Consider the following 25050-nt stretch of genomic DNA (forward strand, 5'->3'; position numbering starts at 1 on the left):
CGGCTGCTCTGGCAGAGGACATGTTTTTTATTCTGTCACCTACATGGTAGCTCACAGCCATCTGTAACTTCGTTCTAGGAGATTCAAAAGTCTCCTCTGACCTCTGCAGACACTAAGGATGCATGTGGCACACATACATACATGCAGGCAAAATATGCATGCGCATAAGATAAAAACTGATCAAAACACAGAGAACAAAAGACCATGTGGTGCCCGGGCCCACTAACACATGAACAGTACAAGTCCTGCACCTAAGGCTCCAGGATCGTTGGAGAAGAGGTGTCAGGAAGAGTCTAAGAGCCAGAGAAACAGGAAACTTGCTGCAAGATTGTGCCTGCTAGAAAAGTCAAAGAGGGCTATACTCATGCAGCATGTATGGCTGCCTGAGACCTGAATAATGAGCTCTGGACATGCTAATTTAGAGAAGGGAAACTCACAGGCCTCAACCCTAGACAATAAACTACAGGCAGAGGGGGAATTCTGAGAGTGGAAGAGATAGCCTTACTTAGGAACGAAGACCCAGATTTCCTTCCAAGTCGTCAGCTCTGAGATCACATACACACCTGTAATGTTATACATAGAATGTGTTCTCCCTCTTCTCCCTCCCTTCCTCCCTCCTTCCCCCTCTCTCTCTCCCTCCCTCTCTCTCTATCTGTCTCTCTGTCTCTGTCTCTCTCTCCTCTCTAATTACAATTAAAGAAAGAGAGGCTGGAGTAGAAAACACAATGTTACCTGCAGTTACTTCAGTTCTGTAGAAAAGGAAATATCAGTGGTTGGTAGATATAGAAAAACGTGTTCGAGCTTCTTAGCAATTGACCAAATTAAAATACATTTAGACTGGCAAAGACTGAGAAATCTGCAGATAACCTCTACCAACAAGGAGTGAGCCAAAATGGATGCTTAAACATCCCATGGCTATCTAAACCATCTGGACCAGGGTACTTCAAGTATCAGAGTTTTTCAAAATTAAAAATATTTACATAGAATGCCACAAAAGTCTGATTTTTTAAAAGTGTTTAAGATCTGAAACATTTTAAATGTAACACGACCATTAAAATCTAGCATTTCTGAGCTTCTGAGCTAATATCCACTTATCAGTGAGTGCATATCATATGTGCTCTTTTGTGATTGGGTTACCTCACTCAGGATGATATCCTCTAGATCCATCCATTTGCCTAAGAATTTCATAAATTCGTTGTTTTTAATAGCTATGTAGTACTCCATAGAAGGGGGAACAAAATACCCATGGAAGGAGTTACAGAGACAAAGTTCAGAGCAGAGACTGAAGGAACGACCATCCAGAGACTGCCCCACTTGGGGATCCATCCCATAAACAACCACAAAACCCAGACACTATGGCAGATGCCAACAAGAGCTTGCAGACAGGAGCCTGTTATAGCTGTCTCCTGAGGGGCTCTGCCAGTACCTGGCAAATACAGAGGTGGATGCTCATAGCCATCCATTGGACTGAGCACAGGGTCCCCAATGAAGGAGCTAGAGAAAGTACCCAAGGAGCTGAAGGGGTTTGAAGACCCATAGGAGGAACATCAATATGAACTAACCAGTAACCCCAGAACTCCTTGGAACTAAACCACCAATCAAAGAAAACACATGGTGGGACTCATGGCTCCAGCTGCATATGTAGCAGAGGATGGCCTAGTCAGTCATCAATGGGAGGAGAGGCTCTAGGTCCTGTGAAGGCTCTATGCCCCAGTATAGGGGAATGCCAGAACCAGGAATGGGAGTGGGTGGGTTGGAGAGAAGGGGTAGGAGGGATAGGGGATTTTTGGAGGGGAAACCAGGAAAGGGGATAACATTTGAAATGTAAATAAAGAGAATATCTAATAAAAATAATTAGATAAATAAATAAATAAATAAATGGAAAAAGAAATTGTTAAAAAACAAAACTAGCATTTCAGATTAGGGATGTTGAGCATGCAGCAGAACAGGTATTGATCCAACAATTCAATGTGAGAAAATTAATCATTCAGACTTGACTAAGAGGACATCAGTATGTGAATATGCATGAACTGTTATGCAGAAGTAAAAAGACATAACCACACCAATAAGGCTTTTTTCTTAAAGTAAAAGCAAACACTATTGTGCTTAGAAAAGTACCATATAACTGCCAGGGACTCTGGTGGAGTCAGCTTGACAAAGCGAAAGCTGGGAAGCTGATTCATGAAGCAAAGAGTTTCAAGGAAACTCCCTTCCCGGGGGCTTGGCATTTTCTCCCTAATCTATATAAACCATAAAATTAATTTTTCCATTCCCACATTAGTCTAGTGTATAGATCCACGTGCACTCTATATAGTATTACCTTATAGTAAATGCCTTTTAAGATTGTATTCTAACATAGCTAAAGCCTTTTTCCAGTGTTCTTAGATTCCAGATAGCAGCAAGGAGCTTAACCTATTCAGTTAACAATTAAGCACTTGCCATTTTACTCAGCTGTTTACAGATAGAGACTAAAAGCCTCACTGAGATAGAAATCTTTTACTACAGGCTACTTCCATGTCAAGTATAAGTTGATATACTACCCTGATAAGGGGAAACTCTCCAGACAAGATAAGTTTTATTAGACCTAAGAATTTAGAGCTCTGTGATAGCGCATTACTCTTAAGGCCTGTCAAGAGTTAACAACCCCCTGATGCTTTTAACATTAAAGTGTGAAATTCTTGCCTGGCATTAGGCTGATCCTAGGCAGGGCTTGTTATCCCTAATGTAAACATTTAACTAGTCCCTGTAAATTCCTTTCTGCTGTAACTGGTGAATTTCAGTGTATCTTGTCTTTTTGTGATTTGTATCCTCTGATAATTCGTTGTTATATAAGTCTGAAGCTCAACCAGAACAATACATTCAGATTCAACACATCTTTCGTGTATCTGTCTGTCATTTTCATCCGGAATCTTTGTCCATCTGCCTAAGAAATCCCGTTCTTCACAGACCAGGGACCCAGATTGTCTGTGGCATATAACTAATGTTCCTACTTTTCAGAAATTGGAAGAAGTTGACAGAACTAAAATTTTTGGTGCGGGTTACCTCATCAGGAAAGGCAGAGATGTAATGAGGACTGAATACAGGCCTGCTCTAGGAGCAGCCACATCCCAGCTGTCAGACCTGGTAGCAGGCTCACGGCTCTCCACTATAGCCTTTAAGCTTCCATATGGGCTACGGAATATTATCTCATACACACAGAAGCGCATTAAATATCATGCTCTGCATAGCAATTGATGCTTGGTAACAACTAAATACTAGTTCTTGTTATTCTACAAAACCCAGAGGCAGAATCAGAGAAGCAAGAAACATTTTTTTTTAAACCAGGACAACACACCGAAGTTATTAAAACGACAAAGGGAATCTCTAAATATATTTTTTTATTTATAATTCACTAAGTAGTCAATGAGCTAAGTTTCATGGACGGAAGAACTTACCTAACGTGTCGCATTTCTCTTTAGCTCCGCAAATGTCTTCCCTTAAAATAAAAGATTGTATTTTGAGACATTTTTTGGAAAGCATGGTTGCAGTAAGTCAACACAAAAAAATAAAGCCTTAACTCTGCCAAGACCATCAGCAATCAGCCTCGATCCCACAGTGCTCAAAGCCTTTAAAGTTACTGGTGCCTCACTCATGGGCCTGTCTCGGTGGGCAAGAGATGCTCGCCAAGTTCATACCATGAAGATGAAGTTGCTCTCACAGCCTCAGCGTGCCCTCTGGTGATAACACCAGTAGTTGTGTGAAACATGGAGGCTCTCAGATGGCAGGTTTCCCATTTGGCCTCTGCATCTGTGAGTCTGGTTGGGTAGCTGAGCAGTGCCCCCACTCACCTGCCGATCATCTCTCTTCTACATCTCTGCTCCCTGCTCTTTCTCCTTCCTGTCTTAAATCCTTCACTGTGAACCTCTGCACTTGATTTCAGCAACAGTGCAGGCCCGAATCATAGACCATGATGGTGTGTAAAAACTAAGACAACACTACCTTCTTTTAAAAGACTAATAGAACAGACTTCTATTTCAAGGTGCTGGAAAGCTCACCTTCCCTTGAGATTGGCCCCAAAGTGAAGGATTTCATCAGTAAACCATTGAACCAAACAACAAATACTACATCTCCCCGTGTTTTAAGTGTCGATCCAACAGGTGTGAAATCGCACTGAATGATGGCTCTGAGAAGATGGGAATGTTTTTATGACAATGGAACTTGCTCCTAGAGAGGGAAACCTGATAATTATGGGAAGCCCTAGGAATCAAGACCAGACAGACAGATGACAAAAGATGACAGACAGATACACAGAGAAAAGCAAATGAGTAAAAATGGCCCTCAGTTCTACATGTATGTCAGCTTCCACGTATTGCTTCTAATGCTCCCACTGTGTCTCTAACATGACCAAGGACTGCATTTTATTTAGACTACAGCAACTCATCCGGACACTGATGGTTTCCTGAGGAATTTCCCACAATTCCAGTCTGAAAAAAGAGTCGGTTCTTTCATTCTGAGAGCTCTCGGGGCTTCCATGTTTCAGCGACATAGAGTCAAGGTAACCAAACTCTACCAGTTCTCATGCAAAGACAAGAGTAGAAAATTTCTCTGCAGAAAGATGGGTTCAAAAGCCATACCTAGTGATGAGGACAGCAGTGTCATGGTGGGAGGGGTGAGCATCATCCGGGACATTCTGACTCTGTTGCCATAAGCAAAAGTTGCGTAACGTGGTGGCTGCGTTAAAACTGATCACTGGTCCTTCCTGTGTAAACAGTCAACAACCCAACATAATGGCAAACCTTTCCCCCAGGTCCACTAGAACTCAGTTTATCAAACTCCAGTTTTACAGGTGCCTGAAGAGTATCGTCAGCTTTGCTCTTAGTTTTAATTAGATGCATTTTAGCATTGTGATTAAAAAAAAAATCTGACATCATAATCTAGTATATTCAGAATTAAAAGTCCCAACTGTAAAAACAATTAATGTATTTTAAGTTCTTCAACATTATGATAATAAAAGGGAGTGGATGTTTTCATTTTGGATTTTTAAACTGTTAATTCATGTGTGTTATTTCATTCATATATATATATGTACATATATATATATATATATATATATATATATATATATATTTCATTTTATTTCCACCACCTTTTTTGAGACAGGGTCTAAATTGTATAGCACTGGGGAGGTTTCCTGTGGACCAGGCTAGCCTTGAATTTACAGAGATCTTTCTGCCTCTGCATTCCAAGTGCTAGGATTTAAAGCAGGAAATCACCAAACACTATTCAAATTACATTTTTAAAGTACATTTTAAAAGACCCCATTTCAAGTAAAACCATTGACAACTAGCCCCACCAAAAGCCACTGATAATGCACAGCCTTCACTGTGTCTTGCTTCTTACCTGTTCACTGTGAATCACAACTAATTTCACAATCACTATATTGATAAGGTTCCCAATGCTGGAATCCTTGTAGATTGCAGCAACCTGCAAGTAGACACCAAAAGATGAGTCGCCTAATAAAAGATGACGTTGCCTTTCCGCAGCAAAGTAGAAACAACCCAGAGTATCCATTCTCTGGTGCGGCTACACACTAGAGTCTTTTAGAGAACCTTTATCAGAGCCTGGGCCTCATCCCATCCCTTGTGTCCCATCTGATGTGATTAATGTACATCAGAATCTCAGGGGTCAAATTCACAGGGATTAAATAACCCTCATATAAATCTAGGGTTGAGAACTAGCTACCTATACCTGTCCATATATATATATATATATATATATGTGTGTGTGTATATATATATATATGGACAGTATATATATATACTCTGTACTTTCATCAAAATCACCAAGTGTGTAAATGCATTCGAGTATCGGAATTACTGACATAGATGACTGAGAGAACAAAGCCTCTCCACTTCTTTCAAGATCAGAATCTATTTATTTATAACCACAGCATCCTATGCAAATATGTGAGTTCTCCTATCTCTGTCGTTTTACTTAATATATTCTCCCGAAGTCTTATCTGTCTCCAATTGTGAACATGCCTACGGTGTATTTAGCACAGCTGCAACCCAGGGTCCAGAAGATTCGTCTAGAGTCACATGAATAGTCGCAGCAGAGGTCTTACAACACAGGCTGATCCTCTGGTCTTCAAGACTGGAGAACTTAAGGCTGTGAGGCCCTGCCTAACCTCAGTCTGTGCTTTATGCCTAAGGCATGATATTATAATATTATACATATATTATATAATATATAATAATGCATTATAACATATGAAATACAAATATACAATTATAAACAATAATATGTATTTCTCCACCCCAACTTCAGAGCCTCTTCTTCTACACTCAAAGAGGCTAGTACTACAGAAAGGCTTTACACAGCCAATGCTTCTGCCTCTCTGCCCCTCTACCTCTCTCTGCTGCCTCTCTGCCTCTCTGCCTTTCTTCCTCTCTGCCTCTGCTCTGCCCCTTTAATTAACCCGGGTCATGTGTACAACAGAAACCATTTATAATGCCTATCTACACCAACTACACAACGGATCACTATGGAAGCCACAGAAGTTCACTGACTCAGGGAGTGCTTCATCACTTGTTCATCTAATTAAAAATGTTCCATATCTGTTATTCACTTCATTTAGATAGACAGAGATGAGAAGGAATACACAGTCCCTAACCTTTTAGAGCAGAGTTTGCATCACTCTAGCAGGCCCCTCCATTGGCCAAAGCTACTGCCACACAATGTATAATGAACCTCTCACAAATGCTTCCCAGAGCAAAGGGCCTCCACAAAATGGAAGTAAAGACAGCTCTGGGCTACAGCGTTAGACCAGCATGAACATATACACTCTGGTACTTTTACTGGTGTTTTAGGTGGGCAGCCACAACTATTGGCAGGCTTGTCAGCTCTACCTGCAGTGATGGCCCTGGCTCTGGTGCTCACAATAACAAGAGCAGTAGTAGCCACAGTGTAGATCATAGTAGGTTAAGACAAAGATGATTAGATTGTTGACAGTGGTATTAGGGCTGCATCACTGCTCCCCCTAACAATGATGTGCTTCATGAGTTAAGAATTTGGACTGGTGATATTAGCCCAGAAACTTAGAATAACCAAGATACAATTTGCAAAACACAAGAAAATCAAGAAGAAGGAAGACCAACGTGTGGATACTTCATTCCTCCTTAGAATAGGGAACAAAATACTCATGGAAGGAGTTACAGAGACAAAGTTTGGAGCTAAGACAAAAAGATGGACCATCCAGAGACTACCCCACCCAGGGATCCATCCCATAATCAGCCACCAAACGCAGACACTATTGCATATGCCAGCAAGATTTTGCTGAAAGGACCCTGATATAGTCTTGTGTGAGGTTTTGCCAGTGCCTGGCAAATACAGAAGTGGATGCTCACAGTCATCTATTGGATAGAAAACAGGGCCCCCAATGGAGGAGCTAGAGAAAGTACCCCAGGAGCTGAAGGGGTCTGCAACCCTATAAGTGGAGCAACAGTATGAACTAACCAGTAGCCCTAGAGCTTGTGTCTCTAGCTGCATATGTAGCAGAAGATGGCCTATCTTTGGCCATCATTGGGAAGAGAGGCCCCTTGATCTTGCAAACTTTATATGCCCCAGTACAGGGGAACGCCAGAGCCAAGAAGTGGGAGTGAGTGGGTAGGGGAGCAGGGCAGGGGAAGGGTATAGGGGACTTTCAGGATAGCATTTGAAATGTAAATGAAGAAAATATCTAATAAAAAATTGAAAAAAAAAAAGAATTTGGACTGGAAGTTGGATAATGTGCCCACCTGAGTTTGGATCCTTAGCACCCAGGTAAATCCAGGGATATGGCACATGTCTGGACCTATGGTACCATGGGGGAAGTGTGGGCAAAGCTAGGCAGATCCTCAGAACCTGTGGCCAGCTACCCTAGACAGTTAGCAAATTCCAGGATGAAATAAAGACCCAGACTCAAAACCTAATGTGATATGAAAGGACTCAGCAGGTTGTATTTATAAATGTGTGTGTGTGTAACAACAATAATTAAAGAATAAGAAGGCACAAATTTGAGAGCGCTTAGGGAAAAATGGAAGAAGGGAGAGGAAGGGGAGAATGTAAATAATGTAAATGCTATACTCATGGGAAAAATGTTTTTTTTTTTTTTGGTTTTTTGAGGCATGGTTTCTCTGTGTAGCCTTAGCTGTCTTGGAACTCACTCTGTAGACCAGGCTGGCCTCGAACTCAGAGATCCGCCTGCCTCTGCCTCCCAAGTGCTGGGATTAAAGGCATGCGCCACCACTAATTTTCAAATACATATAGGAATAAGAAAAATTTTTACATGATAAAATAGTTCTTAAATATTAATTCTTCAATGACCTAAAGTTCACCTTAATTTTTCCATTTTAATGTTTAAAATTAAAAATTAATTTAAAATTATAAAAGCAAGACAGAATTTTTAAAAGGTTTAAAAAACAGACTTTAAACCTTTAAGATAATCATGGTTTTATATTGAAAACCCCGTGGAGATTGAAAGAGGGTGATAACTTACACTTGCATTGGCCTCCATATGTTCACACACACATGCACATGTGGAAACACACCCACACACGTGTGCACACACAGTTACACACACTACATTGACATGCATGACACAGATACAAAAAGTGAAAGAGAAATGAATGTTACGGGGTGGGGATGCGGTTCAGCAGCAGAAACTGGGTTTGATCACAGATGGAAGAGGACAGGGGCGAGAAGGAGGAGCAGGATCAAAGCCGGCCAACGTGTTCGCTTTTCCGACTGCACCCCACATCCTCGAGTTGACGCTTGCTCTTGGTGAGTGGTGAGTGGTGTGCTCATACAGGACACACTTGCCTCTCAGTACATGCAGACGGGTAAGGGCCTGGCACTGAGCGACTCTAGACAATAATGTCGGGTTGCACTCCAGCAAGGAGTAGCCAAAATGACTATGGGGTATTCAAGAGGATTTTAAAACACGTATGTTCAGCACAGGTCCTCATGCAGAGAGCCTGGCGTTGTACAACGGAGTCTCTTATGGTGGTTCCTTAGTTAAATAATAAGCATTAAATTAGCAACCGAAGGTACCTATTGAAAGATTATGCACAAATTCAAGTTTATATGAAGTAGCTCAGTCAGCGCTCGCATGTCTTGTGAGATAGGGACCGCTAGAATGTTCATTTATAGATTAGGGAACAGAAGTGGAGAACTAGGGGGCAGAAGAAAGCAGAGGAGCTGGCATCCGGAGCCGACTCTGCGTGGGCGTCTGATGGTCGACACCGAGACTTCCACATTATCCAGTTATTTTTGCACATTAGTATTATTGTGTGCAACACCAGCGTTTTGCCTCGAGTGCTTTCCAACTCGGCCTGGCTATCAAAACTACTTCCTAGCTCTCTGGTAGCTCCTTCCCTGCCCCAGTGATGTTCTCTGAGTCATGTGACCTGGCCTTGGAGTTCTGTGAATGCATCTCTTGAATACATCCAGGAACCTGGGTGTTCGATGCAGTTCTGTTAGTACTTGCTGTTCAACTGTGGGTTTATCTACACTTGTTTTAATATTTACAAACAAGCTGAGAATCCATGGAGCTGAAGCCATCTGTCACAATGCCCTCGTGTATTGGATTAGCATTAATCAAGCAACGTTAGGAGAGGGTTGTAGAGGATCAATCATCAAACAGTTTGAGAAATGTTGTGTTTAAAAGTTGTTTTCATTGAGTATTGAAAACCTGATATATTTTTAGTTGTGAGCCTAGACTTTAAAGACTGAACCATCTGAGAGACAGGGCATCAAATAAGGTGTGGGGGGGGGGGCATCCCACAGTCACAACTCTGACCCATAATTGTTCCTGTCTGAAAGAATTACAGGGATGGAAATGGAGAGGAGCCTGAGGAAAAGAAGGTCCAGCGACAGGCCCAAAAATGGGATCCAGCTCAAGGGGAGGTCCCAAGGTCTGACACTATTACTGAGGCTATGGAGCACTCACAAAAAGGGACCTAGCATGGCCACACTCCGGAGGACCCAGCAAGCAACTGAAAGAATCAGAGGCAGATATTTGCACCCAACCAACTGACAGAAGCAGCTGACCCCTGTTGTTGAATTAGGGAAAGACAGAACCTGTGGAGGAGGGCGACCCTGTAGGACGACCAGCAGTCTCGATTAATATGGACCCCTCCAGATCTCTCAAACACTGGACCACCAACCAGGCAGCATACACCAGCTAATATGAGGCCTCCAACACACATACATTAGAGGACTTTCAGGTCTGTGTTCATTCAGAGATGATGCACCTAACCCTCAAGAGACTGAAGGCCCCAGGGAGTTTCGAGGTCAGGTGGGGTGGGGGTTGGGGACATCCATGTGGAGACAGGGGGTTGGGGAGGAGGTGTGGGATATGGAGCAGTAGGAGGGTGGACGGGGGGGGGGGAAATAAAATATGGACTGTTAATAAATAAATACATTTTAGAAAGAGAAGAAAAGCTGATATATACACATTTCTCAAGAAAGAAGTGTCACCTGCAGTATGCCACATCACTCTTTTGACACAGTCATCTCTTCACCCACAGGAGGTCATGTTACAGAATAGATACTCTGTGGCACACAATATGGGATGCTGAAACAATGCCCGATGAGTCCGACATATTAACCTGTTCTACTTAGCCATGTAAAAGCATTGCACGTTTCTAAAATACTATATTTTAACATGGCATGTATGAGTATTTTTCTTGAATTAATTAAGATATGTTTTTATTTCTTAATAGATAGTATTTGCACCCTGGCATAGATACTTTTTATTCCTCAGCTTTTGTAAGCTATATTGTTCATATTGTTTTCAAAAATCAATGCAGACCATATTTGATACAAAATGTGAAGTATATTACTATCTCCTAATCATTTAAAATCATTTCAAAAATAGCCATTAAGACACACTCTAGCAAAAATTCATATATGTCCCAAGTACAAACTGCCTTAAGTACAAATTTATTATAAAATTCTAATCCCTACAAAGCAATTTATTTAAAAAGAATTCTATTCTTTATTTGGTCAGAAATATCTCTGTTTCTAAATTGAAAATGATGTCATTCCTAGTATATAAAAATCATATGTTCAAAGAATTAAGGCTGCACAAAACACCACGTCACAGCAAAAGGAAAGCATTGTGCACAGAGTATACAAGTGGATTGGCTGTGTTTACAACAGTAAAAAATGACACAAAGAGTTAAAGCCAGAGATGTAGAGTTAACATAAGTGCACGTCTTTCCTTGATAAATACCTCCAATAACATTAACTGTAATTCAATAAATAAGGCTAATGTTCTGACCATCTAAGGATGTTCCTTCAGGAGTGGTACTAGGTATGTGGGAGTGATGTATTCAGTCCATGTGAGGGAGTGACCTGAAACACAAGGGGGAGTAGAGTTCTCTAGCAGTTAGTGGGCATTTAAAGGCCTGTTGAGGAATACACCATTTAATAGGAAATAAAACTTGCCAGACTACCAGCTACCACACTACCAGCCATCGTTATTTAATAATGCATATGCAAATGTAATCTTAGCCTGATGCTGTCATCTTGAGGTGACACAGGACAGAAAATAATGGAGCACTTCTACCTGCTTAACACACTTATTTCATGAAATGTATTGTGTTCTGCCTCGGTAATATTAATCCCAAAGCTCATTTGAGGTCACTTAGAAACCACTAGGCTATTTCTATAACATAATCCTGCACTCTAACAAATTAATTGGATGGCATTCATTATTTCTCATTAAACTATTGAAAGAAAGCATTACTTATTCAGGATGGGTAAGAGTTAATAATTTTCTTTCAAATTTGGCATATATCATGTATTTAACTTTATTATTTTCTCAACTACAGGTAGAACTCAACACACACACACAAACACACACACAATCACAAACACACACACACACCTTTTCATCAATTTGAACTTTTCTTTAAATAAACGACATATTTCACATCAAATAACATTTTGGGCTTCTTCCTAAATTACTATAATCAAAAGAGTATTAATAACCTGTGTATGAGATTGCATTTGGCGTCTGCTGAGATGTATAAAGAGACTACTGATTTTCATAAGTTCATTCTGTACCTCACCACTTTCCCAAATTGCATCTAGAAGTTTTCTGGCAGAATTTTTGGGGTCTCATATATAATATGATACCATCCGCAAATAGGGAGAAATTGATTTCATTTATATTTTAATCCCTTTAATTCCCTTCTCTTGCTTTATCGTTCCAACTTGCACTATATTGAAGTAGAATAGAACAGTAGGCAGTCCTGTCTGGTTCCTGATTGTAATGGGACTGACTCAAGTTTTGCTTTTCCATTTAGGACATTGTTGGCTGTGTGTCATATAGCCTTTATTATACTGAGGTATGTTCCCTCCCGCAGTATTCTCTCTAGGATTTTTATAAAGATCGCATGCTGGATTTGGTCAAATTTGCATCTCTTGAGATTGTCACATGACTCTGGTCTTTAAGTGTATTTATATGATTTGTTATTTCTACTGACTTGTGTAAGTTAAACCAGCCCTGTATTTTCCAGGATAAAACCAACCTGATCATGGTGGATGATCCTCTCGATTTGTGTTTGTACTCGGTGGTATATTGGTGATTTCTGCATCTATGTTCCTCAGGGGTATCAGGCTATAGGTAGAAGGGTGTGGGCTGTATGTGCCTCTGTCTGTCTTACCAGGTTCTGGTATTAGAATAGCACAGGTTGGGGAGAACAAGTTTGGAATGTTTCTTCTGTTTCTAATATTTTTAAGAGTTTAAGGCTTGATTGTAGATCTTTGAAAGTCTGGCAGGATTCTTCTGTGAATCACTCTGGGCTCGGGATTTTTGCTGTTGCTGTTGTTTGAACTTTTCTGAAGGATTTTTTTTATCTTTGCAGCCTCCTCCTTTGCTGTGGGTCTGCTCAGATTGGTTTAACTTTGGTAGTTTAGATGAATCAAGAAAACAATCTATTTATTTTATATTTTCCAACTTAAAAGAGTACAAGTTTTTGAGTTCATATATACACTCCCACTTACAATCAGAGCAAAAGCAATAGAACATCTTGGAAATTAAGTAGCCAAGGATATGAAAGACTCTACAATGAAAACTCCAAATTTCCGAAGAGGGTGAAAACATTTTAGAAAATGGAAAGAATGAACCGAGTTCCTGAGCCAGTGGAATGAATATTGTGACTATGACCATCCTATAAAAGCACTTTACAAACTTAGTGCAGTTCTACTCAATATGTGCACAGCATTCTTTGCAGAAATAGAGAGGAATCCTAAAATTCACATGGTGCCAGAAAAGACTAAAGATAAGCAAAGCAATCTTGAGCAGAAAGAATACTAGAGGGGTTGATATCCCACACTTCAAGATACATTATAGATCTGTATTAATAAAAACAATATGGTGCTGCACAGAGACAAATGTGCAGAACAATGGAATTAAACAGCCTGCCTAAAATGAGTAGCAATAACTACAGCCATCTGGTTATCTCACAAAGAAGAAAAGATCCTCTGGAGAAAAGACAGCAGCTTTAACAAATGGGCCATGAAAAACTGGATCCCGCATGCAGGAGAATGACATTAGACCCATATCAATCACTCTGCACAAAACTGGATTCAGGCAGATCAAAGAAAGCTGGAATTTGAAACACTAAAAACTGCTAGGAGAAAAACATAAGGCATATCCTACATGATATAGGTGGAAGAAAGGACATCCTGAACAGGACCCCATTTGCCAAGGAATTAAGGACAAGGATCTACAACGGGGAGGGGCCTCATGAACTCTAAAGCTTCTGTATAGCTAAGAAGTGCACAGAATGGGAGAGAAGCTTTCTCAGCTATACATACGATAGAAGATTAACATCCTGACTATATAAAGAACACCCGCCCAAAAATGATGATCTAGGGATTACACACAGCTATTAATAGAAGAAAGAATAATGGCTACAAAGTATCTTACAAAGTGTTCGTCATCCATATCCATTGGATGGAAATTATAATAACTTTGATATTTCACCAAAGAATTCTCTCTTTACAGCAAATAGACACCATCACAGAAAACCACAACTGGACACGTGCCTCAGCAGATCATGTGTAGCCCAGTCCTGACGGGTACATCTACATCACAGCTCAGAGGGCAGAGTAGAAGAAGGGCAGCAAGACTGAAAGAGGCAGAATGCTAAAAAGTCTGCTGTCAATCAATCAGTCTCTCCCAGAAATGTCTGTATCAACAAAGCCAGAACAATAACAACATCAATGGACAAGTTAACATAAAAGTAGGATTTGTTGTGGAGCTCTATCCCTAGACTAAGAATAGCAGGCAATTATTGGTTATTGGAAGAAAGAGAGTTGGTGTCTCCCAGGCGCGAGTCCATTATTGACTGTCCAGTGCAGAATAGTCAGCCTTAAAATCAGATACGCATAAACAACAAAAATGGACTCAGCAGGTGTACACACACAAATATGAATACAAATGCATTCATATTAAATATAAAAATAGTATATATGTAAAATCAAAGGAAATGAGGCTACACACTGGAGAGTGGGGACACAGGGAACTGTGGAAACAAAGTGTGGAGCAGAGACTGAAGGAAAGGCCATCCAGACACTGCCCCACCTGAGGATCCATCCCTTATACAGTCACCAAACTTGGACATTACTGTGGATGCCAACAAGTGCATGTTGACAGGAGCCTGATATAGCTGTCTCCTGAGAGGTTCTGCCAGAGCCTGACAAATACAGAGATGGATGCTCGCAGCCAACCATTGGACTGTTAAAAAAACAGTTCAAATACATGAATAAGTCTGTGATGTGGTTTCAGAAATTAGTTTTGGGTCATCTGTTTTTATCATAATCTTCTATGAATTCCACAAGAATCATTGCTTCCATTTTAACTACTTGCTCATTGTTTTAGTAAATTTACTGAGTATAACCTGATATAATTGCAAGGACTTTAGACAACTTCCATAGGTAAGAAAAATGAGAAGATCTTAGGATCCTCAAACTACAGTAACTTGAACTGGGGAATTCCATCTAAAGGGACTGGCAAGGTCACCGGAGGTATCTTGGCCAAGTCTTCACAACAGCAGAGTTCTCCATTTCATCCGTGTGAGCAGAGGTACTCCCTGCCACTGAGTACATCCCTAATTCCTCTGAAGCTGCATAAATGAGTGGCTGTGTTTTGTTAACTAGACCTGGTCACCTGGAACATGAGATGGGGTGAGTTTTGTAAATACTCCTGAGCAACAGGGCTACATCCAGGGATGCCCAGGTGATATAGCTGATATAGGTAAGCCGCTGCAAGCGCATGCATGTATACTCTTGCATGCAGAGAGTTGACATGTTTCTTCATGGTGTTAGGCTTGTGGGTCCCAGAACCACTATTCAGCAGACAGTCTAACACCAAACCAAAGACTTACAGTCTACATCGCCTAAGGCAGCTCCATCCGTAATGTATCCGTAACTTAAATGATGGAGTGGCAAACTTCTGATCAAGGGAGTGTCGTAGTAGCCAAAGGCACGCACTCTACCCTCCTCGAGAACAGATGGTGGTTTTAACAGTCAGACTCAAAGGTAGATTCCACAAGGATGCTCTCTGTCACTAGAGGGCAGAAGCCATTCACAGGAAGAACACAGCAAGCGTTCTCTGTGCATGGAGGGAAGATTTTCCAGTGTAAAAGTAGCCAGAGTAACAGATGAAGTTCTGGTTTGAATGGTAACACAACCTGCTTATGTCTAGAGCCTGGAAAAACATTGTTAAGATATAAGTGAAAAACATTAGCTGGAATGTCATTTTAGATGACATAAGAGTCCTATTAAATTGTGATTGAAAGCCATTAAGAATAGTTGCTGTTCTTTTTTTTTTTTTCCATTTTTTATTAGGTATTTAACTCATTTACATTTCCAATGCTATACCAAAAGTCCCCCATATCCACCCACCCCCACTCCCCTGCCCACCCACTCCCCCTTTTTGGCCCTGGAATTCCCCTGTACTGGGGCATATAAAGTTTGCAAGTCCAATGGGCCTCTCTTTCCAGTGATGGCCGATTAGGCCATCTTTTGATATATATGCAGCTAGAGTCAAGAGCTCCGGGGTACTGGTTAGCTCATAATGTTGTTCCACCTATAGGGTTGCAGATCCCTTTAGCTCCTTGGCTACTTTCTCTAGCTCCTCCATTGGGAGCCCTATGATCCATCCATTAGCTGACTGTGAGCATCCACTTCTGTGTTTGCTGGGCCCCGGCATAGTCTCACAAGAGACAGCTACATCTGCGTCCTTTCAATAAAATCTTGCTAGTGTATGCAATGGTGTCAGCGTTTGGATGCTGATTATGGGGTGGATCCCTGGCTATGGCAGTCTCTACATGGTCCATCCTTTCATCTCAGCTCCAAACTCCGTCTCTGTAACTCCTTCCATGGGTGTTTTGTTCCCAAATCTAAGGAGGGGCATAGTGTCCACACTTCAGTCTTCATTCTCCTTGAGTTTCATGTGTTTAGCAAATTATATCTTATATCTTGGGTATCCTAGGTTTGGGGCTAATATCCACTTATCAGTGAATACATATTGTGTGAGTTTCTTTGTGAATGTGTTACCTCACTCAGGATGATGCCCTCCAGGTCCATCCATTTGGCTAGGAATTTCATAAATTCATTCTTTTTAATAGCTGAGTAGTACTCCATTGTGTAGATGTACCACATTTTCTGTATCCATTCCTCTGTTGAGGGGCATCTAGGTTCTTTCCAGCTTCTGGCTATTATAAATAAGGCTGCTATGAACATAGTGGAGCATGTGTCCTTCTTACCTGTTGGGGCATCTTCTGGATATATGCCCAGGAGAGGTATTGCTGGATCCTCCGGTAGTACTATGTCCAGTTTTCTGAGGAACCGCCAGACTGATTTCCAGAGTGGTTGTACAAGCCTGCACTCCCACCAACAATGGAGGAGTGTTCCTCTTTCTCCACATCCTCGCCAGCATCTGCTGTCACCTGAATTTTTGATCTTAGCCATTCTGACTGGTGTGAGGTGGAATCTCAGGGTTGTTTTGATTTGCATTTCCCTGATGATTAAGGATGTTGAACATTTTTTCAAGTGCTTCTCTGCCATTCGGTATTCCTCAGGTGAGAATTCTTTGTTCAGTTCTGAGCCCCATTTTTTAATGGGGTTATTTGATTTTCTGAAGTCCACCTTCTTGAGTTCTTTATATATGTTGGATATTAGTCCCCTATCTGATTTAGGATAGGTAAAGATCCTTTCCCAATCTGTTGGCGGTCTTTTTGTCTTATTGACGGTGTCTTTTGCCTTGCAGAAACTTTGGAGTTTCATTAGGTCCCATTTGTCGATTCTCGATCTTACAGCACAAGCCATTGCTGTTCTGTTCAGGAATTTTTCCCCTGTGCCCATATCTTCAAGGCTTTTCCCCACTTTCTCCTCTATAAGTTTCAGTGTCTCTGGTTTTATGTGAAGTTCCTTGATCCACTTAGATTTGACCTTAGTACAAGGAGATAAGTATGGATCGATTCGCATTCTTCTACACGATAACAACCAGTTGTGCCAGCACCAATTGTTGAAAATGCTGTCTTTCTTCCACTGGATGGTTTTAGCTCCCTTGTCGAAGATCAAGTGACCATAGGTGTGTGGGTTCATTTCTGGATCTTCAATTCTATTCCATTGGTCTACTTGTCTGTCTCTATACCAGTACCATGCAGTTTTTATTACAATTGCTCTGTAGTAAAGCTTTAGGTCTGGCATGGTGATTCCGCCAGAAGTTCTTTTATCCTTGAGAAGACTTTTTGCTATCCTAGGTTTTTTGTTATTCCAGACAAATTTGCAAATTGCTCCTTCCAATTCGTTGAAGAATTGAGTTGGAATTTTGATGGGGATTGCATTGAATCTGTAGATTGCTTTTGGCAAGATAGCCATTTTTACAATGTTGATCCTGCCAATCCATGAGCATGGGAGATCTTTCCATCTTCTGAGATCTTCTTTAATTTCTTTCTTCAGAGATTTGAAGTTTTTATCATACAGATCTTTCACCTCCTTAGTTAGAGTCACGCCAAGATATTTTATATTATTTGTGACTATTGAGAAGGGTGTTGTTTCCCTAATTTCTTTCTCAGCCTGTTTATTCTTTGTATAAAGAAAGGCCATTGACTTGTTTGAGTTTATTTTATATCCAGCTACTTCACCGAAGCTGTTTATCAGGTTTAGGAGTTCTCTGGTAGAATTTTTAGGGTCACTTATATATACTATCATATCATCTGCAAAAAGTGATATTTTGACTTCCTCTTTTCCAATTTGTATCCCCTTGATCTCCTTTTGTTGTCGAATTGCTCTGGCTAATACTTCAAGTACTATGTTGAAAAGGTAGGGAGAAAGTGGGCAGCCTTGTCTAGTCCCTGATTTTAGTGGGATTGCTTCCAGCTTCTCACCATTTACTTTGATGTTGGCTACTGGTTTGCTGTAGATTGCTTTTATCATGTTTAGGTATGGGCCTTGAATTCCTGATCTTTCCAAAACTTTTATCATGAATGGGTGTTGGATCTTGTCAAATGCTTTTTCTGCATCTAACGAGATGATCATGTGGTTTTTGTCTTTGAGTTTGTTTATATAATGGATTACATTGATGGATTTTCGTATATTAAACCATCCCTGCATCCCTGGAATAAAACCTACTTGGTCAGGATGGATGATTGCTTTAATGTGTTCTTGGATTCGGTTAGCGAGAATTTTATTGAGGATTTTTGCATCGATATTCATAAGAGAAATTGGTCTGAAGTTCTCTATCTTTGTTGGATCTTTCTGTGGTTTAGGTATCAGAGTAATAGTGGCTTCATAGAATGAGTTGGGTAGAGTACCTTCTACTTCTATTTTGTGAAATAGTTTGTGCAGAATTGGAATTAGATCTTCTTTGAAGGTCTGATAGAACTCTGCACTAAACCCATCTGGTCCTGGGCTTTTTTTGGTTGGGAGACTATTAATAACTGCTTCTATTTCTTTAGGTGATATGGGACTGTTTAGATGGTCAACTTGATCCTGATTCAACTTTGGTACCTGGTATCTGTCCAGAAATTTGTCCATTTCGTCCAGGTTTTCCAGTTTTGTTGAGTATAGCCTTTTGTAGAAGGATCTGATGGTGTTTTGGATTTCTTCAGGATCTGTTGTTATGTCTCCCTTTTCATTTCTGATTTTGTTAATTAGGATTTTGTCCCTGTGCCCTTTAGTGAGTCTAGCTAAGGGTTTATCTATCTTGTTGATTTTCTCAAAGAACCAACTCCTCGTTTGGTTAATTCTTTGAATAGTTCTTGTTTCCACTTGGTTGATTTCACCCCTGAGTTTGATTATTTCCTGCCGTCTACTCCTCTTGGGTGAATTTGCTTCCTTTTTTTCTAGGGCTTTTAGATGTGTTGTCAAGCTGCTAGTATGTGCTGTCTCCCGTTTCTTCTTGGAGGCACTCAGCGCTATGAGTTTCCCTCTTAGAAATGCTTTCATTGTGTCCCATAGGTTTGGGTACGTTGTGGCTTCATTTTCATTAAACTCTAAAAAGTCTTTAATTTCTTTCTTTATTCCTTCCTTGACCAAGGTATCATTGAGAAGAGTGTTATTCAGTTTCCACGTGAATGTTGGCTTTCCATTATTTATGTTGTTATTGAAGATCAGTCTTAGGCCATGGTGGTCTGATAGGATACATGGGACAATTTCAATATTTTTGTATCTATTGAGGCCTGTTTTGTGACCAATTATATGGTCAATTTTGGAGAAGGTCCCGTGAGGTGCTGAGAAGAAGGTATATCCTTTTGTTTTAGGATAAAATGTTCTGTAGATATCTGTCAGGTCCATTTGTTTCATAACTTCTGTTAGTTTCACTGTGTCCCTGTTTAGTTTCTGTTTCCACGATCTGTCCTTTGAAGAAAGTGGTGTGTTGAAGTCTCCCACTATTATTGTGTGAGGTGCAATGTATGCTTTGAGCTTTACTAAAGTGTCTCTAATGAATGTGGCTGCCCTGGCATTTGGTGCGTAGATATTCAGAATTGAGAGTTCCTCTTGGAGGATTTTACCTTTGATGAGTATGAAGTGTCCCTCCTTGTCTTTTTTGATAACTTTGGGTTGGAAGTCGATTTTATCCGATATTAAAATGGCTACTCCAGCTTGTTTCTTCAGTCCATTTGCTTGGAAAATTGTTTTCCAGCCTTTCACTCTGAGGTAGTGTCTGTCTTTTTCCCTGAGATGGGTTTCCTGTAAGCAGCAGAATGTTGGGTCCTGTTTGTGTAGCCAGTCTGTTAGTCTATGTCTTTTTATTGGGGAATTGAGTCCATTGATATTAAGAGATATTAAGGAAAAGTAATTGTTGCTCCCTTTTATTTTTGTTGTTAGAGTTGGCATTCTGTTCTTGTGGCTGTCTTCTTTTTGGTTTGTTGAATGATTACTTTCTTGGTTGTTCTAGGGCGTGATTTCCGTCCTTGTATTGCTTCTTTTCTGTTATTATCCTTTGAAGGGCTGGATTCGTGGAAAGATATTGTGTGAACTTGGTTTTGTCGTGGAATACTTTGGTTTCTCCATCTATGGTAATTGAGAGTTTGGCCGGGTATAGTAGCCTGGGCTGGCATTTGTGTTCTCTTAGTGTCTGTATAACATCTGTCCAGGCTCTTCTGGCTTTCATAGTCTCTGGTGAAAAGTCTGGTGTAATTCTGATAGGCCTTCCTTTATATGTTACTTGACCTTTCTCCCTTACTGCTTTTAATATTCTATCTTTATTTAGTGCATTTGTTGTTCTGATTATTATGTGTCGGGAGGAATTTCTTTTCTGGTCCAGTCTATTTGGAGTTCTGTATGCTTCTTGTATGATCATGGGCATCTCTTTTTTTATGTTTGGGAAGTTTTCTTCTATTATTTTGTTGAAGATATTAGCTGGCCCTTTAAGTTGAAAATCTTCATTCTCATCAATTCCTATTATCCGTAGGTTTGGTCTTCTCATTGTGTCCTGGATTACCTGGATGTTTTGAGTTAGGATCCTTTTGCATTTTGTATTTTCTTTGACTGTTGTGTCGATGTTCTCTATGGAATCTTCTGCACCTGAGATTCTCTCTTCCATTTCTTGTATTCTGTTGCTGATGCTCGCATCTATGGTTCCAGATCTCTTTCCTAGGGTTTCTATCTCCAGCGTTGCCTCGCTTTGGGTTTTCTTTATTGTGTCTACTTCCCCTTTTAGTTCTAGTATGGTTTTGTTCATTTCCATCACCTGTTTGGCTGTGTTTTCCTGCTTTTCTTTAAGAGCCTGTAACTCTTTAGCAGTGCTCTCCTGTAAATCTTTAAGTGACTTATGAAAGTCCTTCTTGATGTCCTCTATCATCATCATGAGAAATGTTTTTAAATCTGGGTCTAGATTTTCGGTTGTGTTGGGGTGCCCAGGACTAGGTGGGGTGGGAGTGCTGCGTTCTGATGATGGTGAGTGGTCTTGATTTCTGTTAGTAGGATTCTTACGTTTGCCTTTCGCCATCTGGTAATCTCTGAAGCTAGCTGTTTTAGTTGTCACTGTTAAGAGCTTGTTCTTCAGGTGACTCTGTTAGCCTCTATGAGCAGACCTGGAGGGTAGCACTCTCCTTAGTTTCAGTGGGCAGAGTATTCTCTGCAGGCAAGCTCTCTTCTTGCAAGGCAGGTACCCAGATATCTGGTGTTCGAACCAGACTCCTGGCAGAAGTTGTGTTCCACTCACTAGAGGTCTTAGGATCACGTGTGGAATCCTGTGTGGGCCCTTGCGGGTGTCAGGCGACTCAGCTGGCAAGGTAGTCGGGGCTCGAGTGGAGTGGAAGGGGTTTGTGCCCCAGATCAAGCCCGGGTAGCCTGCTTCCCTATGTACCGCAGTCTCAAGTTCCGCGTGATTGGATTGGGGCAGGCACTGTGGTCCACTCACCAGAGGTCTTAGGGTCCCGTGGGGAGTCCCTTGTGGGCCCTTGCGGGTGTTGGGCAAGACTCTGCTGTCAAGGTAGCCCGGGGCTCGAGTCTCGAGTCGAGCGGAAGGGACTTGTGCCCCAGATCAGGCCCGGGTAGCCTGCTTCCCTATGTACCGCAGTCTCAAGTTCCGCGCGATTGGATTGGGGCAGGCACTGTGGTCCACTCACCAGAGGTCTTAGGGTCCCGTGGGGAGTCCCGTGTGGACTCTTGCGGGTGTTGGGCAAGACTCTGCTGGCAAGGTAGCCCGGGGCTCGAGTCTCGAGTCGAGCGGAAGGGACTTGTGCCCCAGATCAGGCCCGGGTAGCCTGCTTCCCTATGTACCGCAGTCTCAAGTTCCGCGCGATTGGATTGGGGCAGGCACTGTGGTCCACTCACCAGAGGTCTTAGGGTCCCGTGGGGAGTCCCGTGTGGGCCCTTGCGGGTGTTGGGCAAGACTCTGCTGGCAAGGTAGCCCGGGCAGTTGCTGTTCTTATAGAGGACACACTCAGTGCCCATGGAGGCAGCTCACAACCACTGCAGGGGAGCTCCCTCTTCTGGCCTCTAGGGGGCACCCACACAGGTACAGCATACACATTTACATGCACATAAAATAATTAAAATAGAATACATCTTTAAGAAGAACAATCATGGTACTCACAATCGACATCAGTGTCAGAACATAGTGCTGCAAATTCTGCCCATGATGGTGAACCATCTTAGCATCGGCTGTAACCATAACTTCCACGTATCTTGGGTATGATAAAAAACGCTTATTCCTGGAATGTAACTGGCTCCGTTCGCCTTCCAATCTGAACACCGCTTCCTCTTCGATATCAACATCTCCAGTCGTGTTTCTGGAGCTCTGAGAGGGCAAAGCAGTTTTCTCCATTTGATTTTCTGGGAGGAAGGATAAAACAATACAGTGTGAAGTTGTTAAACTGGAAGTGGTTCGTGTGTCACACAAAAAAACGGAGCGGACACGCCCGGAGCACGTGCACTGTGGGCTTCGCTCTTCACAGCCCGTGGTTTACAGAGCTCAGATTTTCAGAGCTATACAAGCAATGCTGAATCTTAGCGTTACTTTTAACAGCTCTGGTTACTTGGAAATATTTATTTACCAAGAAGTATCAAGCAATCCCTGTTTTTCCCAGGAAGCAGACTAGATTCTTAAGTGGCTGCTAGCATTCAGTCTCATTATACAGCAGTCACGTGCTGTCTGGTGTCATTTCATAGAATATGGATTAAAACAAACTTTGGCTGCACAACATTTAAAAGCAACAGCACTAATGCCCCTTAATAGAATCACGTCCCAAGAGGCAGCAACTCAAACGAAACCATCAACTGCTGATACAAAATGTATGACACTGACCATATGACATGCCTGGCGACTTGCATTGTTTGCATACATAGAAAGTGATTTGATACTGTAATCATAGGAACTACTATTAAGTACTATATAGAGAAACTGCATTTAAATAGCTGATTATTTGTGCTTATGTCAAATGTTCCTGAATGGCATGCCTGTGTGTGTTATTTCTTCCTTCCTTCCTTCCTTCCTTCCTTCCTTCCTTCCTTCCTTCCTTCCTTCCTTCCCCCTCTTTTCTTTTCTGCTCTCATCTTCTGTTGATTTTCCTGAAATTGATGGGTTGTTGTATTTTCAACAGAAAAGTGAACAAGGAGTGAGGTAAAAAAGAAATTATAATGCCTGAGTCATTTATAAACCAAATAATCAACTATCAGGATATTGTTGCAATATGATTCCATGTGTGTATGTGTGAGTGTGTGTCTGTGCAAGTGTGTGTAGGTATATGTGTGTGTCTGTGTGTGTCTGTGTGTGTGTGTGTGTGTGTGCTGTGCATGTGTGTAATGATTTACTCCATTTGAATATGAACAGAGCCATTTGGGGATAGTAGACAATCCAAGCCACTAAGCACTTTCCATCATCTTTAACATCCGTCTTTTGTATGACTGTGTATTCAGTTATAAACACTGCTCCCAGTTTTCTCTCCCCTGGGATCCCTCACCCACCAAGGATCACTGAACACCTGCTGGCCTGGAGAAGATCCCAGATACCCTGATACACACAAAGCTCTGGCCATCAGGAAAGGCTGAAGGTTTATGCTTCAATATATTCACTTGTTTCCAGGTTATTGAAAACAAACTTTTCTGAGCATTTATACACATCAAGAATGTTTAGGAAGTGGGGTGCACACATCACCTCATAAAGCTTACATACCAGGGAAGGGGACAGAAGCACAAACATAAAGATAAAATTTTAGGTTCTTTGGGTGCTTCGGTAATATTCAACCAAGTGACAAATTGGTTTATTCCACCTAGCAGGCTGGCTAACATTTGGAAGTTGGCACTGCCAAGCGCTGCTGTAACTTCACTGAAAAGCCATCAGGCAAGTTTCATACATGCTCACCCCATAGACTGCAGTTCCATAACTCAGCAAGCTCCTCTGAGTCACATGAGGACGTCACAGCAGATACAGAGACAAGAAAAACAGACTAAAGACCCCCCAGAAATTCACTCTCTCTTATACTGCCAAGCAATCCCCAGCAAGGTAGTCAAGACCACTCAAACTACAAAACAGACTAAAACCCAGCTCAAGACCCAAAGGAATGCAGAAACCGTGGAACTTTTAAAGAAGAAAGTTTTCATGATGTCAGATTTGCGATGAGTCCTTGAATGTGAAACCAGACGTCAAAGGAAGAAAGACAAAGCTGGAGAATTAGGACCTTGTCACATAGCAACCTTGAAAAGAAACAATGACGCTCACTCCTTATCTCACAAGAGAGAAGTCCAACAGCCACACGCTCGAAAAAGAAGAGGTGCTGCCATTTTCTGTCCATCCTCAGTATGAGCACTGGTAAGTAACCACGGGCTTCAGGTCTAAAGACCTGGTGGTCCAGAGTGAGTGTGTCGAGCCCTCCAGGTTGCCGTGTGCCAATGAGGTGGAAAAGAAACATAAAAGCAGCGTAACTCACTAACTGACACTATATCATCCATGCATACCTCAGTTTACTAGTGTGCGACTTGAAGTAATCCAAAGAATACAGTGATGGGAAAATAACAGAACAATGTATTAAAGTCTACAGACTCATATTTCATTAACACACA

General features: G+C 41.4%; 1 protein-coding gene across 6 annotated transcripts in view; it reads right to left on the bottom strand.

Annotated features, from left to right (window-relative positions):
* The window catches only part of Adamts20 (a disintegrin-like and metallopeptidase (reprolysin type) with thrombospondin type 1 motif, 20), a 163761-nt gene that overhangs the window by 88826 nt on the left and 49885 nt on the right, over positions 1–25050 (bottom strand). For all 6 annotated transcript variants that reach the window (XR_001781518.1, XM_006520863.3, XM_011245594.3 and 3 more), the window contains 4 exons: positions 22586–22824; positions 5380–5463; positions 4614–4738; positions 3435–3475 (listed from right to left, as the gene is read on the bottom strand). Coding sequence is in view for 5 of the 6 variants with exons in the window: in XM_006520863.3 (XP_006520926.1) it covers positions 3435–3475; positions 4614–4738; positions 5380–5463; positions 22586–22824 (489 nt within the window). In the remaining variant the exon portion in view is untranslated. The remainder of the gene's footprint in view (positions 1–3434; positions 3476–4613; positions 4739–5379; positions 5464–22585; positions 22825–25050) is intronic.

Source organism: Mus musculus, chromosome 15 (genome assembly GCF_000001635.26).
Source record: "Mus musculus strain C57BL/6J chromosome 15, GRCm38.p6 C57BL/6J".
NCBI classification, from domain to species: Eukaryota; Metazoa; Chordata; class Mammalia; order Rodentia; family Muridae; genus Mus; species Mus musculus.